Below are 22814 nucleotides of genomic sequence, written 5' to 3'. Positions count from 1 at the left end.
GCCACGGGGGGGGGTTATTCCTGCTATTCCCCATTCCCCCCCCCTTCCTGTGGTAGGGGATAATTAAAAAGGACTCTAATTAGCAGGGAAGCCCTGCCGCAGCCCCCCTCCCGCGGTGCCGCCGGGGCGGTGGGACCCGTGTCCAGGCGAGTTCAGCTTTGGTCCGAGGGGCGGTGGTCCCGACGCCGGCGGGGTCTGCGGGGCTGGGCGCCTTCCACTGCCCCCCGAAAGTGTCGGGGGGAAGGTGCCGGGAGGGGGGAGGTAGCGGGGTGGCCCCGAGGTCCCGGGGGTGCGGGGACAGGGAGGATGGGCGGATGCCGGGATGCGTTTGGGCATCGGGCGGGGGGGGCTTCATCCGGCCGCGGGGACGCTGCGGGGCGAGGGGGGGGACACGCGTGGGCTGGGGGGGACCAGGGGGGGTTTCCCCCTGCGCACACGCACACGCGTGCCCACGCCGGGCCTACCACACCGCCGCCTCGCTGAGCTCCGGGTTGGGGTGCGACAGAGCCCCGCTGTAGCCGCTATTGCTGGACATGGAGAAGGGCGGGCTGGGCCCCCCGCTGAAGACCTCCCCCGGGATGGGGTGCAGCGAGCCCGTCATCCCCGGCTCGGGGCTGGGGGTGTCGGGGTGCGAGATCATATCCGTGTACCTTTGGTTTTCTGAGGAGTGGTGTCCGCTTAGGGGGGGCTCCAAGGGTCCCAGGGGTGTGGAGCCGGGTCCTGAGTTCTGAAGGTAGCTGGAGTCGGCCGGGGACTGGGCTTGGGAGGGCGGCCCGTGGGGGAAAAAGTCATAGTTGCCTCCCGGCCCGTAGTAGTCACCTTGGTAATCTGTGGGGAGGGGGGGAAAAAGGATGGATCTGGTCTCCAGGAGATAAAAACCTCTCGAAATCCCGCTGCACCCCAAAGCAGCCCCCTGCTGTCCCCTCCAAAAGGCTCTGCTGGCTCCCAAAGGGGAACCCAAAGGGCGGGTGGGATCTGAGTCCTCCCTGAGAGAAACGAGCCCGTCCTAGGAGCTGCACTGCCCAGTGCTCTCTTTACCCAGCCTGCAGCGAGGGAGGGCCGGGAATCCGGTCTGGGAGAGGTGAGGGGGCCGGGAAAATGGGCTCAGTTTAGTGCTTAATTAATGGGAGAGGGGAGGAAACAGCATGCATATGTGTATGTATGTATGTATGTATACATACATGTATATAAAAAGGGAATGGGGGAAAGATATAAAAAGAATGGGCAAAAATCAATATATAACGGGGAAAATTTATATAATCTGAAAATATATCTATACATTGGGGAATTATATATAACAGGAAAAAATGCATAAAATATATATATGTATAATGTGGAATTCATATATGCGTTTAAGCAGCTTGGAAGAGATCTAGAAACTAACTGCAGGGCAACAAGGGGTGCCATGTCAGATGGGAGGCATTGAAAATGCAGCCTTTGGGGGGGCTCTGCGGGGAGCTGTGGGAGGGGAGGGGGCGCGGGGCCGCCCCGCTGCGCCCATCCCGCCCCGTCGGGGCAGCGGGGGGCGGCCGGGCCGCACTGACCCTCCATATGCTGCGGGCCCGGGAGGTAATTGGAACAAATGCGGCCTCAAAGGGGGACAAAAGCCCCGCAGCTGGGGCTTTGTTGGCGGGAGAGGGGCCCCGCAATGCCGGGGGGAGCGTGGGGGTGCGTGGGGCTGGCTCTGCGTGTGCTCGACACGCGTGTGTGCGCGGAGAAGGGGGTGTGAGGAACAAAGGAGAAGAGGGGGGACAGGACAGGGTCCCCGCGGGCCGCCCCTCACCTCCGTAGTACGTGTAGGGCGTGGAGCCGAGCATCTCGGACTCGTCGAGGCGGCCGCCGAGGGGCCGCATCCTGCGGGGGCTGCGGAAGAACGCGTGCCGGCGGGCGCCCAGCGCGCTCAGCTGCTTCATCCGCCGCTCCTTCGACCGGCGGTTCTGGAACCACACCTGTGGCCGGGCTGGTGTCAGTGCCCACCGCGGATGGGCGAGCAGGGACCCCTCTGGGCCACCGACATCCCATCCCCCAAAGCCTGCGCCGGGAAGTCTTGCACCCACAAAGGTTTTCCAGTATCCGAATATTTTTATTTTACCGACACCGAGCCCGCTTCCTGCTGCTACCGCACCCCACAAATAAGCAGGTTATTTAAAATCCTGCCCCTCCTTCCTCCAGCTGCAGCCCCACATGCACATCCTCAGCCTCTCTGGCCCTGCAGCTGGAAAATGCGGGAGGGGGAAATTTCCCCTATGGATAGGGGAGAAAAGGGACGAAACGCGTGAAGGAAAAAGGGAACAGGCTCTGGATCGTGACAGAAGCAGGCAGAAACCGGGGAGCAGGAGGATGAGCACTTGGGGCAGCAGGCAGGGAGTCAGAACAGCCGGCGGTGAGGACGCGAATAAAAGGCAAAGGCGGGATGCGGCCGCCTCTCCACAGGCATTGCCTCTCCCGAACCGCACGCCTCAGCAGCCTGGTGGGGCGCCTGGATTATTGTCTCACTCCCCCAGGGACGGGGCAGCTCGGGGGTACCAGCACAGCGCTCTCCTGCGGGACTTGTGCTCCCCTCCGCCAAGAGCCGGGAATCGCAGCTCCGCTACCGGCAAAGCCGGGGAGTCCTCCCCTATTAATGCCTCTATTAAAGCCCATTAATCCCTGCATTTCCGCAGGGATTTTCTTCGCGGGGGCGGTGCGGTGAGGAAGTGCCGGCTGCCTGCAGAGCGGGAGGGATGCTCCTCGCTTCCGAGGCTGGAGCATCCATCTCCTGGCGCGCCGGGGATCCTGCTCGGCCCCGCGCGAAACCGGGTTGCTTCGTGGTTTGGGAATGGTTTTCATCCCTTCCCACGGGCTGGGGGATCCCCGCTCAGCCGTGGGAGCGTGGGGTGGCTGCAGAGCCGGGCCTGAGGTGGCGCTGGCAGGGGACAATTGGGGTTCGTTCCCATTTCTTGAGGGACCAACCTCGCTGTCCCGACCCCTTCTCGGCACCTGGGGGAGGCTCTCACAGCCTAGAGCTGTCCGGGCTCCCAGCGGGACCCTTCCCCTGGCTCCGGCGGGCTGGGGCTGTCCTACCTGGATGACTCTCATGTTGAGGCCGGTCTCCTGGGCCAGCTGCTCCCGGATGTGGCGGGTGGGTTTGGGGGTGGCGGCGAAGGCGGCTTTGAGGGTCTCCAGCTGCTTGGCTTTAATGGTGGTGCGGGGCCCCCTCCGCTTGGTGCCCGAGTTCTGCTCCTCGTTCTCGTTGTTGGTGGTCTCCTTGTCCGAGGAGGTCGAGTTGTCCGTCTCCTTCGTGTCGTCCTGCATGGGGTCCTGGAGATCCGGGGACAAACTCCTGTCTGTACATGAGGACACTGTAAAGGAGACCCAGAGAGGAAAGGGGGGGTGGATGACTTAGGGGACAGATTGACCCCCCTCTCCTCTGTCCTCCCCGGCCCGCCTGCTTTCCAGGAGAGGGTCGGGGGGTGCTGGAGAGCAGCAAGGGGTGCAGACGGCCTCTGCCCCCCTGGTTCCCCGAAAGCATCACCCCCCCAACACCACGCAGAGCTCCGGGCGAGCGCCGCCCGCTCCAGCCCTGCGCACCACGCCGTGCCGGCGGGGGCAGCCGGGGAGGGGGTGATCCCCCGGGCCCACCGCTGCCCCCCACGCTCCCCCTGGACCCCCCGTGCCGGGAAGCGGGATGCGCCACTGGGAAAAATGCAACCGGTCCCTGTCGGGGGTCTGGGGAGTCCGCGGTCACTGCCTCGAGCCTGGCTCGTCCCCCGCCCCCACGCAGGCACCGTGTCCCCCCCGGGGTCCCTGCAGCCAGCACCCCCCCAAGGCCAAGCTCTACTCGCCTCGCTCACAGCAGCGGCCCCACTGACTGGCGTGGCAGGATCCGGCCCCGGGTGCTGGACGGAGAGAGAGCCCACGGAAGGGGGTGAGCAGGGGCGCCCGGCACGGCTGGGACTGCAGGAGGGGGCCTGGCCCTGCTCTCCTGACGCAGAGACAGCTTCCAAGGAAGTCAAATGGGAGCTTTGCCTCTGGGTGAAAGGAGGCGAAGGGTCAGGCCCACGGCGCGGGGGGACCGGGCACTCTCGCAGGGGGGGGCTCTGGGGAGGGAGGGGCTCCCGAGCCTGCCCTCGGGGGGATCCTGGCTCCCCCGCCCCGCATCCCCGCTGCCGGAGGGGCCGTGCGCGGGGCAGGAGCCAAGGCTGGAGCGGGGAGCTCATCCCACGCGTGTTCGCGTCCCGCGTGGGGGTGTCGCGGAGGCTTCCACCCGGTTCGAAGCCTTTCACCCCAAAACACTCCCTCCCCCGACGCATCAGCCGGCTGCGGGATGCAGCCCCTCACCCCACAAATCCAAACCTCCTCCACCGGGAGGCACCGGCAGCTCGGGGCTTGTGCCCGGCGCTCTCGGCGCTGCCCGCTCCTGCCGGTGCAGGCGGCGGGGATTACCGGGGGCTCGGGCTGGCGCGGGGTGCAGCCCCTCACCCCACAAATCCAAACCTCCTGCCCGGCCGGGACGCGCCGCCGGGAGGAGCCGCCGGCGGGGACGGAGCGGTGGGCGGGCTGAGCAGCTCGTACCTGAGTTGAGGCTGCCTTCCTTCAAACTGGGAGAGTTCAAATAATCCTCTTTGCAAACAAATTTGTTTTCGTCGATGATATAGAGTTCCTCGCCCGTGGAGAGCTGCTTGTTGCAGACCATGCAGGTGAAACAGTTCAGGTGAAAGACTTTATTCCGGGCTTTCCGGACGAGGTCGCTGGGAGAGATCCCTTGGGAGCAGCCGGCGCATTTGGTACCAAACCTCCTGGGAAGGGGGAGAAAAGCAAGAGCTGGAGCCCCGGCAAAGATGGGCTGGGCGGGGGCTGTGTGTGTGTGCTGTACCGAGCCCCTCCTCAGTCCCACCGCCGGAGCCCTGCCTCTGCAGCATCTCCCGATGGAAGACCTGGGGGAACGGGCGAACCGCACCTTTGTGGCGAGGATGAGGAGAGCCTTCATCCCCGCGCAGCCCAGGCTGCGGGCAAAGAGCGAGTTTGGGGTGTCCCCACCCGCGGGGGACACACAGGAGCATCCTCACATGGATTTGGCCCCGGAAGGGACGCGCGGGAGGGGAGAGCGGCCGGGGGTCCCCTCCGCACTCCGCGGGGCAGGATTCCGGTTCAGCCGGTGCCTCCCGGGAGGGGAGCGCGGGGCTCCGGCCCGAAAATCCCGTGGGGAAAACGGGGCTGATCACGGCCGGGGAGATGGAGAACGGGAGCGACGGGTGCGGGGATCGGAACGACGGTGGAGGAGGAGGGGGCTGCGCTCCCCAAAGTGTCCCAGGGTCCCAAGCCCGGTACCCGGTCCCCAGCCAGTCCCGCGCTCCCGAGGGGGAATATTTTCAGGTCGGGGAAAGTGCTTTGTAAATCTCTGGTTTATCTTTCCTTCCCAGAGCAGGTATGGGTTTACGTGTGGTTTGGTGTTTTATTTTTCCCAGGAGATGGTTTTTTAATTAAAAAAAAAAAAAAAATCCAGGGAATCCGAATCGGCTGGGAACGATGTCCCAAGGAAAAAAAGAAAAAAAGGAAAATAGAAAAAAAGAAAAAAGGAAAAAAAAAAAAAGAAAGAAAGAAAGAAAAAAAGAAACCAAACAACCAAAACCTGCCACAAACCCCACAAAACAAAACCCAAATCCCCACAAAAAAAAGCAACAACAAGAACAAAACATAAATACCTCAGCAAAATAAAACAACAACAAAAAATCCCAACAACCCCCCAAACCAACCGAACAAACAAAAAAGAAAATGTTATAAAAAACATGAAAAAAACCAAACCAAACAAAAAGCACACCCCTAACAAAAATAAAACAAAACACCTCAGTCCCCCAACCAAACAAAAACCCCCCACAGAAACAAAAAATCTGCCCCCAGAACAGGGAGCAGGGGCTGTCGCTGCCGGGTCCCCGCGGTCCCCGGCGGCTGCCAGGCCCCGGGGCGCCCACGCAGGGTCCCCCCGTTGTCCCCTGGGCACCGGCTGTGCCCCCCTCGCTGCTGGCCGTGACGTTGATGTAGTGCGAGCATTAGGAGCCATAAGTCACAGCCCCCCGTGCCAAGACGGCCCCTAATTCCCTCCCGGCACCTTATCGCGGTCATTAGGGGCGTTTAAGGTGCGGGGCCCCCGGGGGGGCGGGGGGAGGTTTTGGCCATCGTCTTCACCGGGGCCTGCGGTCCCGGGAGGGGCTCGGGGCGCCAGGCCGGGCCCGGGGCCGAGCACACCGCGGGACCCCCGGTGCCCACCGGGGCCTGGCGCGACGGGGCTGTCGCTGCCGGGTCCCCGCGGTCCCCGGGCTGGCGGGGGAAGGTCATGGGGAGATGGGGAGGGGAACACAGCCTCGCAGCCCCCACCTCAGGCTGCAGCAGCGGCCGTAGCGCCGCCGCCGGGTCCCCCCGGAGCCTCCCCGGGCCGGGGGCTGCTCCCCACGGAGCCGTGGGGCAGCGGCGGTGCGGAGCCCCGGCAGGGAGGGACGGGAGGGGAGCCCCCCTGAGCTCCCCAAAGCTGCGGGGGACACCCCGGGGAGGCAGGGGTAAAGAGCTCCGCAGCCTCCTCTCCCCGCTGGGAGGACTCACCTGAAAAAGTCATTTTTGCAGTAGAGTTTCCCTTCCCTGGAGAAGCATTTCTCGGTCAGGTTGCACTTGCACTCGCAGCACTGGACGCATTTGATATGCCATGCCCTGTCCAAGACGTTCAGTAGGAACCGGTCCAAAATCGGCCTCTCGCAGCCCGCACAATGCACCATCATAACCTCCGCCGGGGGATGGAGACGCTCAAAAGGAGAAGCCAGCCCCGCGCCGGCACACGGCGGCGGCGAAAAAAGAAAAAAACCCAACCGAACAAACAAAAAAACCCCGACCAAAAAAAACCCCACAAAAACCAAACCTACCAAACCAACAAAAAAGCAGAGGAAAATAATGTAAAAATAAAATAAAATACCAAACAAACAAACAAAAAAATCAAAAACAAAAAAGGCAGGAAAAATAATAGAGTCAAATGAAATTAAATGTAAGAAATCAAATAAATTAAAATGGAATAAAATAAAGGAGAATAAAAATAAAATAAAATAAAGCCCCAAAAGAAAATAAAATCGAATGAAATAAAATAAAAAACTAACAAAATACAGAAGAAGGAACAACAAAAAATTCAGGGGAGGGCAGCGGGGCGGCTGTCAAGTTCTTCCCCCTCTTCTCTCCGGAGCCTCGACGACGGGAGGGAAAAAACGATGCCCCCCCGCAAAATAATCCAAACCACCCCCGAGAAATAATAACAACAATAATACTAAACACCCCCCCAAATCGCCCTCCGGTGCGTGCGGAGCGGCCCGGGAGCCGGCGGAGCGGCGGCCGCGCTGCTGGCGGGCTCTGCGGCAGCGGGCGCGGCGGGAGGGGTGCATGAACCCCCCCCTGCAGCCGGCAGCCCCGGTGCCTCGCTGTGCTCCGCCGCCGCCGCGCCGCCACTCTCATGCTGTCCCCATCGCCAGCTTTGTCCCCCGCCTTAGTAATTCGCGCATCCTTATTCAGATTTGGTGACGCCGAGCGCCGCGTCACGCGGGATGCGGCCAATGGGAGGGCGGTAACCATGGCAACCTCTTAATTTATAGCATATCTAAATTGGCTCCAGCCTTGTGCTTGGCACAGAGGGAAAAAAACAACGCGCCTCTATTGTTGAGGGTGGCTTGTACCTGGGCCGCGAAGTGAGTACGCACCTGGCTGGGGGGCCGGGGGGGCACGGCCGGGAAACCGCTTGCCCACGGTTTTTTCCTTTCATTTTTATTTTAATTGGCATTTATTTCTTTTCAAGGGATGCTCGGGGAGGAGTTGGGGGGTCCCGAGTTGCTCCGGGCGAGAGCATCACCTGTTTTTTGGGGGGTTTATATTTGTTTTGCACAAGGGGAAGAGATGCTTTTGTCTGGAAGAGCAACAAGTGGGAAAAAGAAGAGGAGGGGGGATGTATTTAGGAGGGGTTGGTGGGGATGGGGAGGAGGCCGAGGGCTCCTTCCCGCAGAGGAGCGGGATGAAAAGTTCCCCCGGAGGTATGCGGCCCCCCCGAGCCCCCCGGCCTTTGTCCCCCGGGCCCTTCCCCGCTCCGGGCGGGGCCGGGCGGTCCCTGGGGGCTCCCCCTTCCCTCTCTGAGCTCTCTCTTTAATTCCAGGTGCGGCGGAGCCGAGACCCGCGGGAGGGGCCGGGGCAGGAGCGGCCCCGGCCCGCGGTGGGGTGGGTTTTGGGGAGGGAGAGCCAGCCTGGGGCCGGGGGCTGCTGCGCCAGCGGGGTCCGCAGCTCTCCCTCCGTTTCCCGGGGAATTCGGGAGGGACGAGGCAGCCCTGGGGTCCGGCCGTGCGGGGAGGAGGAGGAGGAAAGCGGCCGCGCAGGTGAAGGCCGAACCTTCCCTCCCGTTCCCCGTCGTTTCCTCTAGCCAAAATTCCTGAATTTTTATATTAAAAAAATATACTTTTTTTTTTTCTTCCCTTCGCTTCGGCCTGATGTAACCCGTGGCTGTGGAGCATCCTGATGTGGGGAAATGCTCCTGGTAGCGGCAAGAAAAACTAACAAAAAACTCCCCCCAAAGCCCCCACCCTAAAATGCCAACAAATCCGCCACGGCACGAGGGCACAGGCGGGAAGGGGAGCAGGTTTTGTGTGCAGGGATGTCTGTGGAAAGAGGGAGAATCGAAATAAGAAAATACACAGAGAGAAGGGATTCAGGGAGGGAAAATAAAAGAGAAGGAAAAGGGAAATAAAAAGAGGAAAAGGGCAGGAGCAAAAGGAGAAAAATGTATGCAGAAAAAAAAAAAAGAGATAGAGAAAGGGAAAAGAAAAGCGAGAGAGAGGAAAAATACACTAAAGGAAACGAAAAAGGAACTAAGAAGAGACAGAGGAAAACCACATAAGAACGAAGAAAAAATAAGAGAAAAGCAAAGAAGCAAAGGAAGAAGAATTAAATGAACGAAAGGAAAAAAATACATAGAAATAAAAAAGGCAAGGAAGAAGATGGGGGAAAAAATCAAGGAAAAAGAAGGGAAAAAGAAAAATAAACGGAGGAAAGAAATAAAAAAGACAAAAAGAACTGCGAGAATAGAAAAGAATGGAAAGCAGAAGGGAAGGGCGAAGGATAAGCGCCAGAGCGAGGGAGCAAGGAAGAGGAGGAGGAAGAAATGAAAACAAAGACAGAAGAAAGAAAGAAAAAAAAAAGCCAGGGAAGAGAGAAGAAAGGAAACGAAAACGAGATAAAAAGGGGAGAAACGGGCACGAAAGGCGAAGGCACGGGAAGGAGGAGGAGGAGGGACCGGACCCAGGGCCGATCGCAGCCGCGCTCCCGCCGGGCTGTGCCCGAGTTTGCGGGATTCCCTGGGCGCTTCTGAGGAATTTGGGAGCGGCGGAGCGCTGCGGGGATGTGCGGGGATGTGCGAGGATGTGCGGGGATGTGCGGGGATGTGCGGGGACGTGTGGGGCCCGCTCCCCGCGCCCCTCCCGCGGCCGCGCACGGAGGAGAAGAGCCGGGATGCTGAGGGGCCGGAGATCCGCGGGCACACGCGTGTCCCCGGGTGGGGATGTGCGCTCACAGGGCACCAGCCCCGCGGGCACACGCGTGGCCCGAGCCCCCGCGGGCTGCTCAGGGCCGTCCCGCGAGTACGTCCCCTGCCCTATGGATGAACCTATGGATGATCCGGGCCGTACGGAGGGTCCGTGCACCCACACGCTGCTGCCCCTGCCCACGCACCCGCGCTGCTGTCCCGCACACCCCGTGGGTCCCCTCCCGGCCGCCCTCTGCTCCCCTCCACCCAGCCGGGACCCCCAGTTAAGGACCCCACCCCGTCCCCTGCTCCCCGAGCCCCCCTTCTTCGTTCGAAAGTCAAGGAATAAATAAATCCGAGGGGAAAGGGAGGAGGGGAAAAACCACCCCGAGCCCCCAGAAACTCCCCCCAGCCACATTCCCCCACGGTGGCAGATGGTAATTCAGGCCCATAAGACCGCCTATATGTAACTAATAAACCTTTTGTGTTTTAACAGGGTGATGCGTGGAGAAGCAGCGTCGCTTATACAAGATGTTGATGGAATTTACTATATTATTAAAGGAAAAAAATCCCCTTTCAAGAATAAAGTGTATCAACTTACAACACAACAGACGGCAGAGGGATAAGTGAAACAGACAAAAGACAAACAAGATAATAATCTGTTTCCAATCAGTTAAGCCCTGTAGAATTTGTAATACGCGGTTTGCATATTCCCCCTGTGTTTTGTAATTAATTATCTATCTGTTCGGATGCTCCGCCGCCGACTCTGTAGATATTACCAACTATTTTTGGGGTTGTAGGCGGTGATCACGCTGGGGAAGGAGAGCGGAGCGGGGCCGGGCTCGGCGGCTCCGGCCGGCCCGGGGATGCGGAGCCCGGGCGCGGTGGGAGGCGGCGGCTCCGCGCTCCTCCGGCGGGCGAGGCTGCTCCCCCCGCGCTCCCCTCCTTTCCCCTGGTAAGAGGGGGGACGGGGCAGGTTTTAACATTAAACAAACCCAGCAAGCATCTCCTCGCCGGGCCATAGGCGTTTCTGAGTGACTGCGTTACAAATTGTAAATTTAAATAGCTCACAGGATTCATTACCTCCCGCGTCTGATTTCACCCAGCCGTGAAAAATTGTCCTGGTGTACCACTGAGAAAGGGTTTGCTGCAAAGAGCCACAGTCTAATCACCAGCTTTCTCTCGCCAACAAAAGTGTAATTATTTTGTTTTGGGTGTAAATATAACCCACGGTACAAAAAAAAAAAAAAAAAAAAAAAAAAAAAAAAAGGAAAAAAAAAAGGAAAAAAAAAAAGAAAAAAAGATAAACCTCCAGCAGCGTCTGAATGCATTATAGGGCTGTTTAAAAAGATCCGTCCTAAATTAATACCAAGGTTAAAAGGGGAAGGCAGCTGGGACATGGAAATTTCCGTATTATTGGGGCGGGGGGGGACACGAGGTGAGTGTGAGTAAGTGTGAGTGTGAGTGTGAGTGTGAGTACGGGAGTGCAGAGCGCCGAGAACAATGCGGCCCCCCCGCCCCGCACAAAGCCCCGCGCAGCCCCCACGCCGCCGGCCGGGCCCCCCCACCCCCGGCTCCTTCTCCCCCTCCTCCCCATCCCCAAAAGGGGCCCCAGGAAGGTGCCGGGGATGCCCCAGCCCTTGGCTCCCCACGGGTGTTGCTGGAATCGCCGGGGGGTGTGAAAAAGAAAACAAACAAACCGAGCCCTCCAGCAGCACCGCGGCCCAAACACAAACGAACAATCGGGGGATTTTCAATTCGGGTTTTTTACCCCTTCTACTTCGTTCTAACGAATTTTTGTTTCCTTCCCTCCGGGCTCCGGCACGGGGTTTCGGTGGAAGAAAAGGCACAAAACGAGCGGCGGTGCCGGCGGCAGGGAGAAGCCCCGGGAGAGGCGGAGCGGCCGCGGGACCGGTCTGTTGAGGCGCTTTAACGGGAAAAAAGCGAAACAAAACCATACCACCAAAAAAAAAAAAAAAAAAAAAAAAAAAAAAAAAAAAAAAAAAAAGGAAAATAAATTCCAAACCAAAGTGAAGACACAAAAATGTCGAGCGGGGGCAGAGAAGCGGGTGCCGCCGGCGGTGGCGGAGCTCGGAGAGCCGTCGGTGCGAGCTCGGTGCGCAGCACGGTCCCCGGAGCGCCCCGGGACCCCTCGGGACCCCGGCCGGGGCTGCCGCTGCAGGGTCGGGGGCAGCCAGCGCCGGGCGAGCCGCTGCTTCTCCACCGTCACCCCCCACCTTCTCCACAGCCATTTTAACCGGTCCCTTTTTTTTTTTTCTTTTCCCTGCTTGTTGCTGTAATTGGCGAAGCTTTAATTGCACCCACAGCCCTTCCTGGCTCCAGCACGATCCCGGGATCCCCATTCCCACCGCCCCGACGGTTCCCCGGGGCTAAGCCGGCCGTGGCTCGGGGTCCCGCTCCCCGCGGAGCCGGCCCGGAGCTCCCGCGGCTGCCGCTCCCCGCGGAGCCGAACCGCTGGTGGGCAAAGCCCGGCTGCGAGCAGCGTGTGCTGAGCGGAACGAGCCGGAGACGGGCAAACCCAGACCTCCGGAAACTTAGTGACTTGAGAGGGATGCGGCAAAGAACTCGCTCCAAATTTCCTCGGGTGATCCCCGGCCCGCTACAACCTCCCGTAGATGCGACCGCCCCCCCGGAGGGGCTGCTCGAGCCGTTCCCACCCGCTCCCCCCGCCGCCTCCCCGCTAATGAGCGTGTGTGTTGACACGGCGAGGCGATGCCCCCGTTTGCTTTTGTTTGGGAGGTGTGAAAGAGGGAATCTGCATGAGAAAAGCCGGCGGCAACCGCGGAGCTCCGCATAGCAGCGGCGGGACGGAGCGAGCCGGTGCGTGGGGAGCCCGCCCCGGCGGGGCAGCAGCCCCCGGAGCGGGGGGGTTCGGGGGGCGCACGGGGGGCAGGGCTGGAGCTGGGGCTCTGGAGCTGTTGGCGAGGCAGGGAGGGAAGGGAGCTCGCCCCGCTGCTCCCGTCGGGGGTCGTGGCTGAGCAGAGCACTGGCAGGGGTCTCACCCCGCGTACCCCCCGCACACGGGACCCCCAAAGCTGTGGGGGCGTGGGGTGACCCCCAGAGCTGCGCCCCTCTGGGTCCTCCTCCCTCCCCTGGGTTTGTTTGGGGAGCAGGGAGGGGGGAGCGCTTGGGCCGCCCCTGCGGGCGGGATGAGGGGAGAGCAGCGCTCCCTCCTCGTTGCTAACGGGGACGGCGGGGCCACACGGGGGGACACGGAGGGGACACGGGGGGACACACCGGGGGGGGACTGAGGGCCCCCCGAAGCCACTCGGAGCCAAGGGGGCCGGCAAGGGAGGGGGGACAGCTCCACGGGAGGGGCGAGGGGATGATTTTCAGGGGGAAGGTGGAGCAGGAACGCCGCTCCTTTGCCTTCCACGTCCCGAGGAGCGGGAGTCCCGCGCAAGGACGGATCTGACAGCGATGCCTTCGGCAGGACTGAGCCCCGAGATGGAGGAACCAGCTGGGATCGCGGCCCCGAGCAGCGCCGGGTCCCCTCCAGCCCCCGAGCCCTGCCTGGCCCCGGTCCCGCCGTGTCCCCCTCGGTGTCCCCGTGTCCCTCCGGGGCCGCGGAGCTCTCCAGGGTGCTGAATCGCGCGGCCCCGCCGGGCCCGGCCGCCCCGGCCCCTGCCTCGTCCCGCGGCACCGGGCACGGCTGTCCCCACCACCCGGCCCTATTCTCCACCGCCTTCGTCCTCTCCACCTCGATCTTCCCATCTCTGATTTTTTCCTTTTTGTTTTCTTCCATTTTTTTTTATATTTTTTCCGATTTTCTGTATTTCTCTGTTTTTCTCTGTTTTTCTGTGTTTACCCCGTTTCTTCTCATTTATTTTTTGTTGTTATTTTTCTCCTTTTTTCACCTATTTCTCTCATATTTTTCCTGTGTTTTTCTCATTTTATTTTTTTCTGTCCCTCTTATTTTGTTTTTCCCCCCCACGTTTTCCCTCATTTTCTTTTTTATTCGTCTCATTTTCTTTTTCCTCCCTCAGTTATTTCTCTTTTCCTCTCTCAATTCTTCCTCCCTTTCTCTCTCTTCCTTTCTCTCTCCCCACACCCTCCGCTGCTCTATTTTTCGTTTCCCCCTCTCATTTCCCGCACATCTCCTTCCCCTCTCTCTGCCCCTCTCTGCTTTTCTCTCACTTCCCGTTTCCCTTCTCCCACAGAAAACCGCCTCGGCCTGAAAGACTGGAAATTTTGCCGACACCAGGATAGAATCAGAATTATCAGACACCCCCTGGACCCCCGCAATGCCCCCCAGTCCTTCATGCCGAGGGCAGCGGGGCTGCGCTGCCCAGGACCGCGCTGCCCGCGGGCACCGGCCCTGCTGGGACAGGCGAGATTTCAGCGCGGGTTTTTATTCACTTCACAGCGGCTGCGATTAAAAGCGACCCCCAAAATCCGGGGCCTGCCCGCCCCGAGCTGTGCCAGCGCAGGGAGGGAGCCCCATGGGGAAAACGAAGCTGCGAACCCCGAGGGTCAGGGAGAGGCGACTCTCGGGCGTTTGTGTGAACGCTCCTGCCCTTACACACTCACACACCCAAAGCACCCCGGGACAGTGGAACCCCTGGCCGGGACCCCCCCGGGAAGGGCTCGGGGTGTCCCCCTGGCCGCCCGCAGAGCTCTTTGTCTGCCTCATCCTCTCTCTTATCTCCCTTCCCTGCGCTCCCGCCCCGCACGCTCCCCGCATTCCTTCATGCTGCCCACGCGTGTGCGCGGCCCCCGCTCCCTGCACGCCCCAAACCCTCCTTCCCCCCAACTCAGCGGCTCAGCAGCGCATCCCTGTGCCACGTTACACACAAAACCAGCCCTTGCACACGCACATTCCCCCTGCTACACCCATCTCCGTGGCCCTGCCTTCTCTGACGTACCCAGGCTCCGGGGGAGCTGAACCATCCCTCAGCCCCATCTTTTCCTATCGGGGGATGAGGTTTTTCTTTCTCTGTGCAGGTCAGAGGGGAGAGCCCCTTCTGGGGCTGTCCCGGGGCCGGGAATGGGGCTGAGTTTGGCTTGGATCGCTCCAACGCCGCTTTCTCAGCCCGGGTGAGAAGCCGGGGCAGAAGCGCCTCACGTTGGGCAGGGATGGGATAATTCCTCCATTGCCTGGGGGAATGGGAGGACTGCACGGGCCCTCTCTAACCTCATCAGCTGCCTAATGTGCAGTCGGGCTCGGTGTGCTGGGACTGTCACTGTCGCCGGGGCACAGGGCCACGCTGCTTTCTCTCTCCCGCCTTCCCCTCTCCTTCACCGCGCTTCCTTCTGCTGACAGGTCCTCACTGGAAATGCACACCTGCCTCCCTTAATCACAACCAGGACCACGAAAACAGCTCCGCCTGGTCTGATTGAGGGGTACCCCAGAGATATCTGCGTATCTTGGGCTTCTCAGGGTGTCTGGAAGTCAGGAGAGAAGGTCCAGAAGCAGGGTACTCTGTGGGGCTGTGCAGGGCTTAGGGGATCAGTCCCTGGGGATTGGGAAGCTGTTGGTTTCTTTCTTTCTTTTTTAATTTATTTTTTCTTTTTTTAAAATATTTCGGATAGGTTTGATTTTTTTTTTAATGGCAAGGGAAAAAGAAACAGCAGGAGAAGAACAGAAGTTTAGCTTTTCCACTGGAAATAACTCCTCACATCGGGAGCTAGGGATGGCCAAGGATCAGTCCAGCCTGCGTGAGTCCCAAGGCAGGGTCAGCCTTAACCCTTGCAGTGCCTGGGTGATGACAAAATCCCCTTGTCCCGAGCGTTGGGACTGATGGGACAGTGGCAATAATGAGCATTTAAGGAGTTGAGGGCTTGCTGAGCACCGTGCTGCTCTCCTGAATTCCTGTAAAGAAATGTGTGGCTTCCCGTGTGGGCTCGTATCAGCATGACAAGGGAGCCTGGGCAGGGATTTTAGGCCAGGCTGGGCTAATTATGAGAAGATGAGATGTCTGGTTGTGTGTATATGAATGTGAAGGTGTTCCACACATGCCCTAAACCCTCACAAAGCACCCTGGGGTGCAAACTTTCCCCTGGCACCCAGAGTGCTTCTCTCCACTTGCACACCCGCACGCGGTTTGTGGGGCTGGAGGGGGCAGCCTGTCCCTCCTGTGCCCCCACGATCCCGCAGCAGCACCCAAAGAGGCCTTTCTCCCTTTGCAGGGTCTGAACTGCACTCGAAAGCTGAGGGGGGGTTAAACCCAGGCTCAGGTCTTTGGCCCACAAATGCTTTGTACAACTTCTCCAGACTTCAGCGGGGACAGAGCTGGGAGCAGCCCCGAGCCCTGGCCCTGAATTTCTTTGCATTGGTGCATGAGAGGAGATCAGGGAGAGCAGAGGGCTGCACCTCTGAACTCCTTGGGCACACCTGGTACAGCTCCTCTCTCTGTTTTCCCCACATCTCCATCCCAAATCCCATGCAAGCCTTTGGCTGGCTGCAAACCACCGGCACCAATCCTGCAGCGGGCCAGGCACAATTCCTTTGTAATTTTTATTTTTTTTTCCCTACAGAAACATAAGGGATAAACACAATAATTTCCAAGAAGAGAAAGCTTCCCTCTGGAGAAGCCAACAGGGACCTGCAGCGGAGCCCTGGTACGGTGTGTCAGTGACACTGATTCCATCTGACACCTGGGTGTCTCCAAAGCCATCACATTGTGTGCTGCAAATGTATATTAACATTAGTATGCATTGGCACAATATGGATCCATTATTCCAAATGCTTATGAGAACTAGGTGCTGCCTAGGAGCAGCTGCTGCTTTTTAAGCCTCAGAGCATCAATAGATTCATAGATTTTAGGGCCAGAAGGGACCCCGGCGAGCGTGGAGCCTGACCTCCCACGGAGTGTGAGCTGGGAGGGAATTTTGCATCCTGCCCCACAACTTGTGGGCAGGCAGCAGCCTCCCCTGCGGCCGGCTGCCAGCTGAGGGCTGATGTCCCCCTCTGTAAATTCGTTCCCTTGTTTTATCACTCCCCTCGTTAATCCTAAAAGGGCAGATTTTAATTTCAAAGCTCGGCTTGTGTAGGTCCAGTGTTCCACCTCTTGGATTGCCTCCTCTGTATAAGAAAGCCCATTTTCCCCCTTTTGTTGAAGTAGCAGCGATGTTGGAGAAAAGGAAAAAAAAAATCAATGTCCTGGAATGTCATCTGGAAAAAGGATTGGTACTTCTTAAGGGTGGAAATGGTACCTGGCAAGTGTTCAAATTTTTGGTGATTCCCTGACTGTAAGCACTTCAGCTTTAGTCTTTGTTTGGAAAAAAATAAATCTGCATTTTGCAGAGAGGGGTGATGCTGGAGGACTTTGGGTTTATAGTGCTTACAGAAAATGGAAGAAAAGAGAGAATGAAAATCCACTAAATCAACGAAATAAAAAGAGCTGAAAGTCCTATATTATGGTCACAACAATTCTTCATATAAACACCCCTTGGGTGACAGCTGAAGATGGGTAATTATCATTCAAACCACCTCTGATCCCCAAATCCCCGGCAAAACCTCACTGGAAAGTGAGCCAGGACCAGATGCTGAGTTTGCCTTCCTGCAGGGGTTTGTCCCTTTTGTTTTCCCCTCATTTTGGGGACAGCAGCTCTGTCTCCCATTGCTCTCCCATCCTGATAACATCACATTAGTGGCCTCAAGTGGGGTGCCAGCCCCAAACACAGCAGCTCCCCAGCCTTTCTGGAGATCCCCTGATCTGAGCCTGTTTCCAACTTCACACTCAAATTTTAGAGCAGAAACCAGTTGAAAGCTGATGTTTTCCAGGAACATCACCCTGTGTCTACTGCTGAACATGTGGGAAGGGAATGGTTAGTTAATGGGCTGGACTGAAAGGTATTATCCAATGGAAAAATGAGAATAATTTGATGATCTTCGGTTTGTCCCTCATGAGACTGGGAGAAGAGACAAGCCCAGCAGTGGGCTCAGAAATGCAGAGAGCAGAGGGGTACAGGGATGGGACAGCTTCCCTGGGGTTGTACAGGCTGGGGCAGTGCCTCAGGGACTGGCATGGGCTGAGGAGCCAAGCAGGGGATCTGTCCTCTGCCCTCTCTTGGGGTAATTCCCAGTTCCCTCCCCATGCAGGGCTGCTGGAAGATGGAAACCTGTGCATTCCTGGGTGAATGTCTTGGCTGACCTCAGGAGGTTTTTTTGCTTCCTTTCTGAGGTTTTTTTTTTATGTCTTTGACAGCATTTCCAAATGTTTGGGGGGCCAAACCCCATTTCACACCTTCAGGTTAAGGTGGCCCAAGCAAGACCTAAGACAAACTGTGCTTCTTGCAAGGAGTTATCTCTACAACTCCTCGCTGCAGGAGCTGAATGGATTGAGAGGAAACTGGGCAAGCTCTTTGGAGAGAAATTCCTGGAGGGTATTAGGAATGCTGATTCCCTAGAACATCCCTAGGAACTGTGGTTTTGTCTCCTGGGTGCAGCAGTCTGAGGGATGTCCTGTCCTCGCTTGGGATGTGGCCAATCCTCTGTCCTTGGGAGGTGGCTGTTGTTCTCCAGCTCAGTGTTTTCTCCTGATCTGAGGACGTGAGGAGCAACTGTGCTCCTGGGAAGGAGCTCTCCAGGATAACTCCTCCTACCCCACCTGGCACCAGCAGCTTCCTTCTCCGCTGCTAAGCTGAATCCTGGTTTGCCTTTTCCATTGCTCGGTTCATGTGGGAGCAGGCACCTCTCTCACCTCTCCCAGGCTCTGACAATGAGGAGAGGAAATGAAAAAAAGATTATTTAGTATAATTTTTTTTCCCTCCAACAAGACGTTTCATGTAGGAAACACTTTCAAAGAAGAGGGATGAATCATGCAACCACAGAAATTAGAGATGGAAAAGACCTTTTAGGTCAGCCAGTCCATTTTCCTGCGAATGCAGAGAAGCTTCTGAGTACTGTTGGATTTTTCCAAGGACTTTGTCCAGTCTAAACCAAATTTAGCAAGAAAGCTTCAACTTAAATCCATTCCAAAGCGGCTGTGGCTGGGAGAGGGATGCTCTTCAGCTCAGTGTCATGTGAATGTTCTGAAACCTCCAAGGGAGGTGTGAAGCTCTGCAGAGCTTTCCTGAGGAGGAGTTGCAGAGTGCCTGGAGCAGCCAGAAGGGCTTTGGCAGCTCGGCTGGCTGGAATCCAGCCCCTTCCCACCCCCCAGAGCCGTGGGGGATTGCATGGGGAGACTCCAGTGGCCTGAGAGCGAAAGGGGCTGTGGGAGTGTGGCTGCAGGTGATGGGCAGAGCTCTGCTGTGACCACCACGAGTGGGGGGCTGAGAGCCCAAGCAGGATGGCCACGGGGCCACCAGGGTCACAGCACAGGCCAGGCTGGAAGGGACCACAGCCAGGTCCTCTGGTCTCAGCTCTCTGCTGCAGCAGGGTCATCCCAGAGCACAGGGCACAGGACTGTGTCCAGATGGTTCTGGGATATCTCCAGTGAGGGAGACCCCACAGCCTCCTGGGCAGCCTGTCCCAGTGCTCGGTCACAGGAAAGCAGCTCTTCCTCTTGTTCAGGTGGAGCTTCCTGGGCATCAGTCCCTGCCTGTTCCTCTTGTCCTCTTGCTTGGCACTTCCAAGAGCAGCCTGGTCCCTGCTCAGACCCCCTCCCTGCAGATATTTAACTGCTCCTCCTTTTCCCGTCGCTTTTTCGGGACTCGGGGCTCTGTGCTCCTCAGGGCTCTGTGCATCTGTGCATCGGGCTGGCACAATCCACGCTATGAATGGCAAAGCAACCATTCCCACCCCAGGCTCTGATTCCAGCGTCCCAGGCCACCTTCTGAGCCGTGGAGAACCTCCCCGGAGCTCAAACTACAATTAACTAACAATACAGCCGGAATTAAAAGGGGAAAGATCCACTCAGACATTTCATCTCCTATTGGAGTCACTTCGCACACAGCCTGGGGGCTGAGCACTCCCAACCAGCTCCTCCTGCTTCCAGCCGAGGTGGGAGCCACGCAGGACATCTGTGCCCTGTCCAGGATCCACAGGAAACTCCTCCCTCCTTCCTTCTTCCCAGGGAAGGAAGAGGGTGACAGAGAAGTAGGGAAGGGGAGGTGAAATCATGATGATGTTTTTGTTCAAGGGAAGCTCCCCAGCCCGGGGATTTGCTGCTGAACACAGACTTTTGGCCACGTGAACTTTTCCCTCAGTGACTCTGCAAATCCTTGTATTTACCTTTTTCGGGGGTCGTTTTCAAAAGGCATCTTGCCTCCGAGCATGGGATGCAGGCAGGAAGGGCCTTTCTAATTAACCCAGGAGGGAGAGCACCCCTCTTGCCTGCTCTGACCCCGCACCGTTAGGGAAGGAGCAGGGTTGCCAGAGCTCCCCTAGAAATGGTCCCTTAATCCGCCTCCCCAAAATCCCCGACCCCTGATCCGCACAGAGACAACCATTTTAAAGAGCCGGTGTCACCGTGTGCCACCTCCTTCTCGTAAGTGGTCACCTGCCAGCTTCGACTGAAGGCGTAATTACCATCCTCCAGGCCTGATCCATCTTATTCCCCTTGAAGTCGATGAGGAAACCTCCCCGACTCTGCTGGAAGCGGTGTTAAGATTCCTTCCCCCCTCCCCATCTCTTTTCCCAGGATTTATCTCCTTGTGAGGCTGGAGGATCTCCCCAGCACCGGGGCTGGAGTGGCCGGGGATGGAGGGATCTGCAGGGAGGCAGTGCCTCCGGGAGGGAGCGGGTGAGAGGGGGAGAGAAAGAAGAGCAAACACAGGTCCATTAATCCGCAGTTAGTCTGCCTTTTTTGTTAGGAAGATGAACTTGATGAGTTAATTAAGCCACAGCCTGTAAAACCAGTTTATTTGCATAGCAAACTCCTGGGCCAGTGTGCTGTGAGCGGGCATAGACGTGCAGACAATTCCGGGGAAATTACAGCCTCATTAATATGCTAATCTGGTTGCAGGCCTGGAACGAGTTTTGGGTTTGCGGTGCTTTGGGGGGGGGTCGTGGGGAGGGGTTGCTTAGCAACCCTTTCCTCCAGGTAACCCTTCTCTTCCTTGCCCTTGATATCCCCCAAGGAGCGCCAGGGGAGGGGGGCTCGGCGGTCACGCAACAGCGAGCAAAGCCAAAGGCGAGCGGGGAGGGGGCTGCCGGGGGCGGGGGGCGCAGGGCCGCCCTCGCACAGCGCCCCAAAGGGCGGGGGCAGCTCCCCCTCCCCGCCTCGGGGTCCGCGGCGCCGGCTGCAGATGCGCAGCCGTGGCTGTCGAGTGCAGAGAGCGCAAATGCGAGCGGCGGGCACGGCCGGGGTGGGCATGGCCAGGGTGGGCACGGCCGGGGTGGGCACGGCCGGGAGTGGGCAGCGCCCGCAGCTCCCCGGCTCCGCCTCCCCCGGGCACCGGAGCCCCCCGGCCGCGCTCCTGCAGGGGCTGCTGCCCGCTGAGGGTCCCCGTGATTCACCCCGATACCCTCCGGGCTCCATCCAGCAGGGCTCCCCCAGCCTGCCCGTGTCCCCTGCCAGCCCCACAGCTGCCCTGTCTGTCCTCCCTGAGCGGCGCCGGCCCAGCGCTCTGTGCCTGTCCCAGTTTGGTGGGCACTGGTGGGGACGGGAGTGTCGGGGATGTGAGCCGGGGATGCAGCATCCCTGCCCCCTGCAGCTCCTGCACCGCCGGGACCTTCCTCCTGCAGCTGCACCTGCGGTGACACATCCTGGCACCCAGGGCAGCGCTGGTTTGTGCCCCGGCTGTCCCAGTGTCACACAGTGCTGGTGTCTGCCTGCCCAGGACCACGGAGGGAAGTGGCAGCAGGATTTTGCTGGAATATCGGGGCTTTCCCAGCTTGCCAGGCACCTCAGGGGTTGTGTGTGCCATGAGGGTCAAGAAGACAAAGCTGCAAGAGCTGATGGAATCTGGGAAAGGCCATTCTCCATCCCAAGGGATCACACTCCTGTTCATCCCCAGCCTTTTCTCCCAGCAGGTGCCCCTACCTGCCAGGTGTCTGTTGGTAGATAAGCAATGGGAATCCTCATGTTCCAGGGTTTGCTTTCTAAGCACAGGTTTCAAACCCTTCCCTGGGTCACCAGACCTATCCTTGCTCTCCTGACAAGGTCCTTGTTTGGCATTAGAAGGTTCTCCCCATCCGTTCTAGGCTGTTTCCCTGGAAGCTCACACACGGCTCTGAGATGAGCTGGGGCACTCCTGTGGCACCTGGCCGGGTGCCAAAGCAGTGAGACTTTGTCCCAAAGCCCTGTTCTCCACGTTTTTGGGATCCAGAGGGGATGTGCAGAGCTGTGCCAGCTCCAGCAGAGCTTTTCACCCAGCTGCTCTCCTCAGGCTGTTGTGTGGCTGACAGACAGCAAAGCCTCCTCATTTAGACCCAGTACCTGCAAAACCAGGCCAGGCCAGGAGCCCTGGGGCTGATGGTGACATCTGGGGCAGGTCCATGAAGAGCTCTGCCTTTAGGACATTCCCTCAGCTGGAGTTCAGAATTCTGGAGGTGCATGCTCAGCTCCCTTGCTCTGCCACCAAGCCCCAGATGAATCCAGAGCTGGCTGCATGAGGAATTAGATGCTTAAAAAGCTTTTGCTGACCAAATCTGGCTCTTGTTCAACGGGAATAGAGCTTGTGCTGGAATGGAGAAAGTTTCCCTCTCTCCATACGTTTGCCCTGTGATGCTTGGAAACATCCACCTCTACTCATTCTCCAGCCCAAACATTGGAAGTGTGCTCAAGTGTGCTGGGCAACAAGTTTTCATGTCAAACTCTTCCCTGCCAAGAAGAAACTCTGACTTCTCAGGAGGAGACAAATTCCCTGGCTCGCTGCTGGAGACACTGACATGTGGAAAGGAACTGCTGCCTTCCTACCTGGGGAGTCCCAGTCTCCAGGGTTATCCATCCGTTAACCTTCATGAGCTCAAATATTTATTATTCATATTACCCTGAAATGTGCTAAAAAGATGAAAAAAGGAATTAATGTGCCAGATCTTGCATCCACCTTTTAGCTTATTACAGTGCTAAAGCAGTATTAACATTTACAGTGTGTGAGCTCTGCTCTGCTCGTGCCTGAGGCCAAGGAGTTTAAGCCAGTGCTGAAGTTAACAGCGAGCGCTGGTTAGAAAAAGCCCATTATGTCATAAAGTTGGAATTTTACTTGGGCAGTGGCCACTGGCTCTTTCCAATTGGGATGCAGTGCCATCCCCTCTGTCTCTTTCTGCTCTGCTGCCCGCTCCCCCTCGCTCTCCCTCTCACAAACAAAAGCAGAATGGGGAAAATGGTGTTTTTCTTTTCAGCGCTGGTGAGTCGAAGGGCAGCACGTCTGCCAGAGGATAATTGGTTCAAACTCTGGCCAAGGAGCTTCTTGGATTGGTGCTGGAGATGCCATGCAGTCAGAGGTGCTC

At 58.2% G+C, this 22814-nt stretch overlaps 1 protein-coding gene across 1 annotated transcript; it reads right to left on the bottom strand.

Annotated features, from left to right (window-relative positions):
• Positions 1–460: 460 nt before the first annotated feature.
• LHX5 (LIM homeobox 5) lies at positions 461–7885 on the bottom strand. The gene is made up of 5 exons (XM_063416165.1): positions 6577–7885; positions 4555–4778; positions 3064–3341; positions 1784–1949; positions 461–828 (listed from the first exon to the last, which is right to left on the bottom strand). The coding sequence occupies exons 1-5, from the start codon at positions 6747–6749 to the stop codon at positions 461–463; spliced, it is 1209 nt and encodes a 402-aa protein (XP_063272235.1). The 5' UTR covers positions 6750–7885.
• Between the last annotated feature and the right edge of the window lie 14929 nt (positions 7886–22814).

Source organism: Prinia subflava, chromosome 19 (assembly GCF_021018805.1).
Source record: "Prinia subflava isolate CZ2003 ecotype Zambia chromosome 19, Cam_Psub_1.2, whole genome shotgun sequence".
In the NCBI taxonomy this organism is placed as follows: domain Eukaryota; kingdom Metazoa; phylum Chordata; class Aves; order Passeriformes; family Cisticolidae; genus Prinia; species Prinia subflava.
Note: the sequence above shows the minus strand (reverse complement) of the source record. Positions and strands in the feature narration are given on the sequence as shown.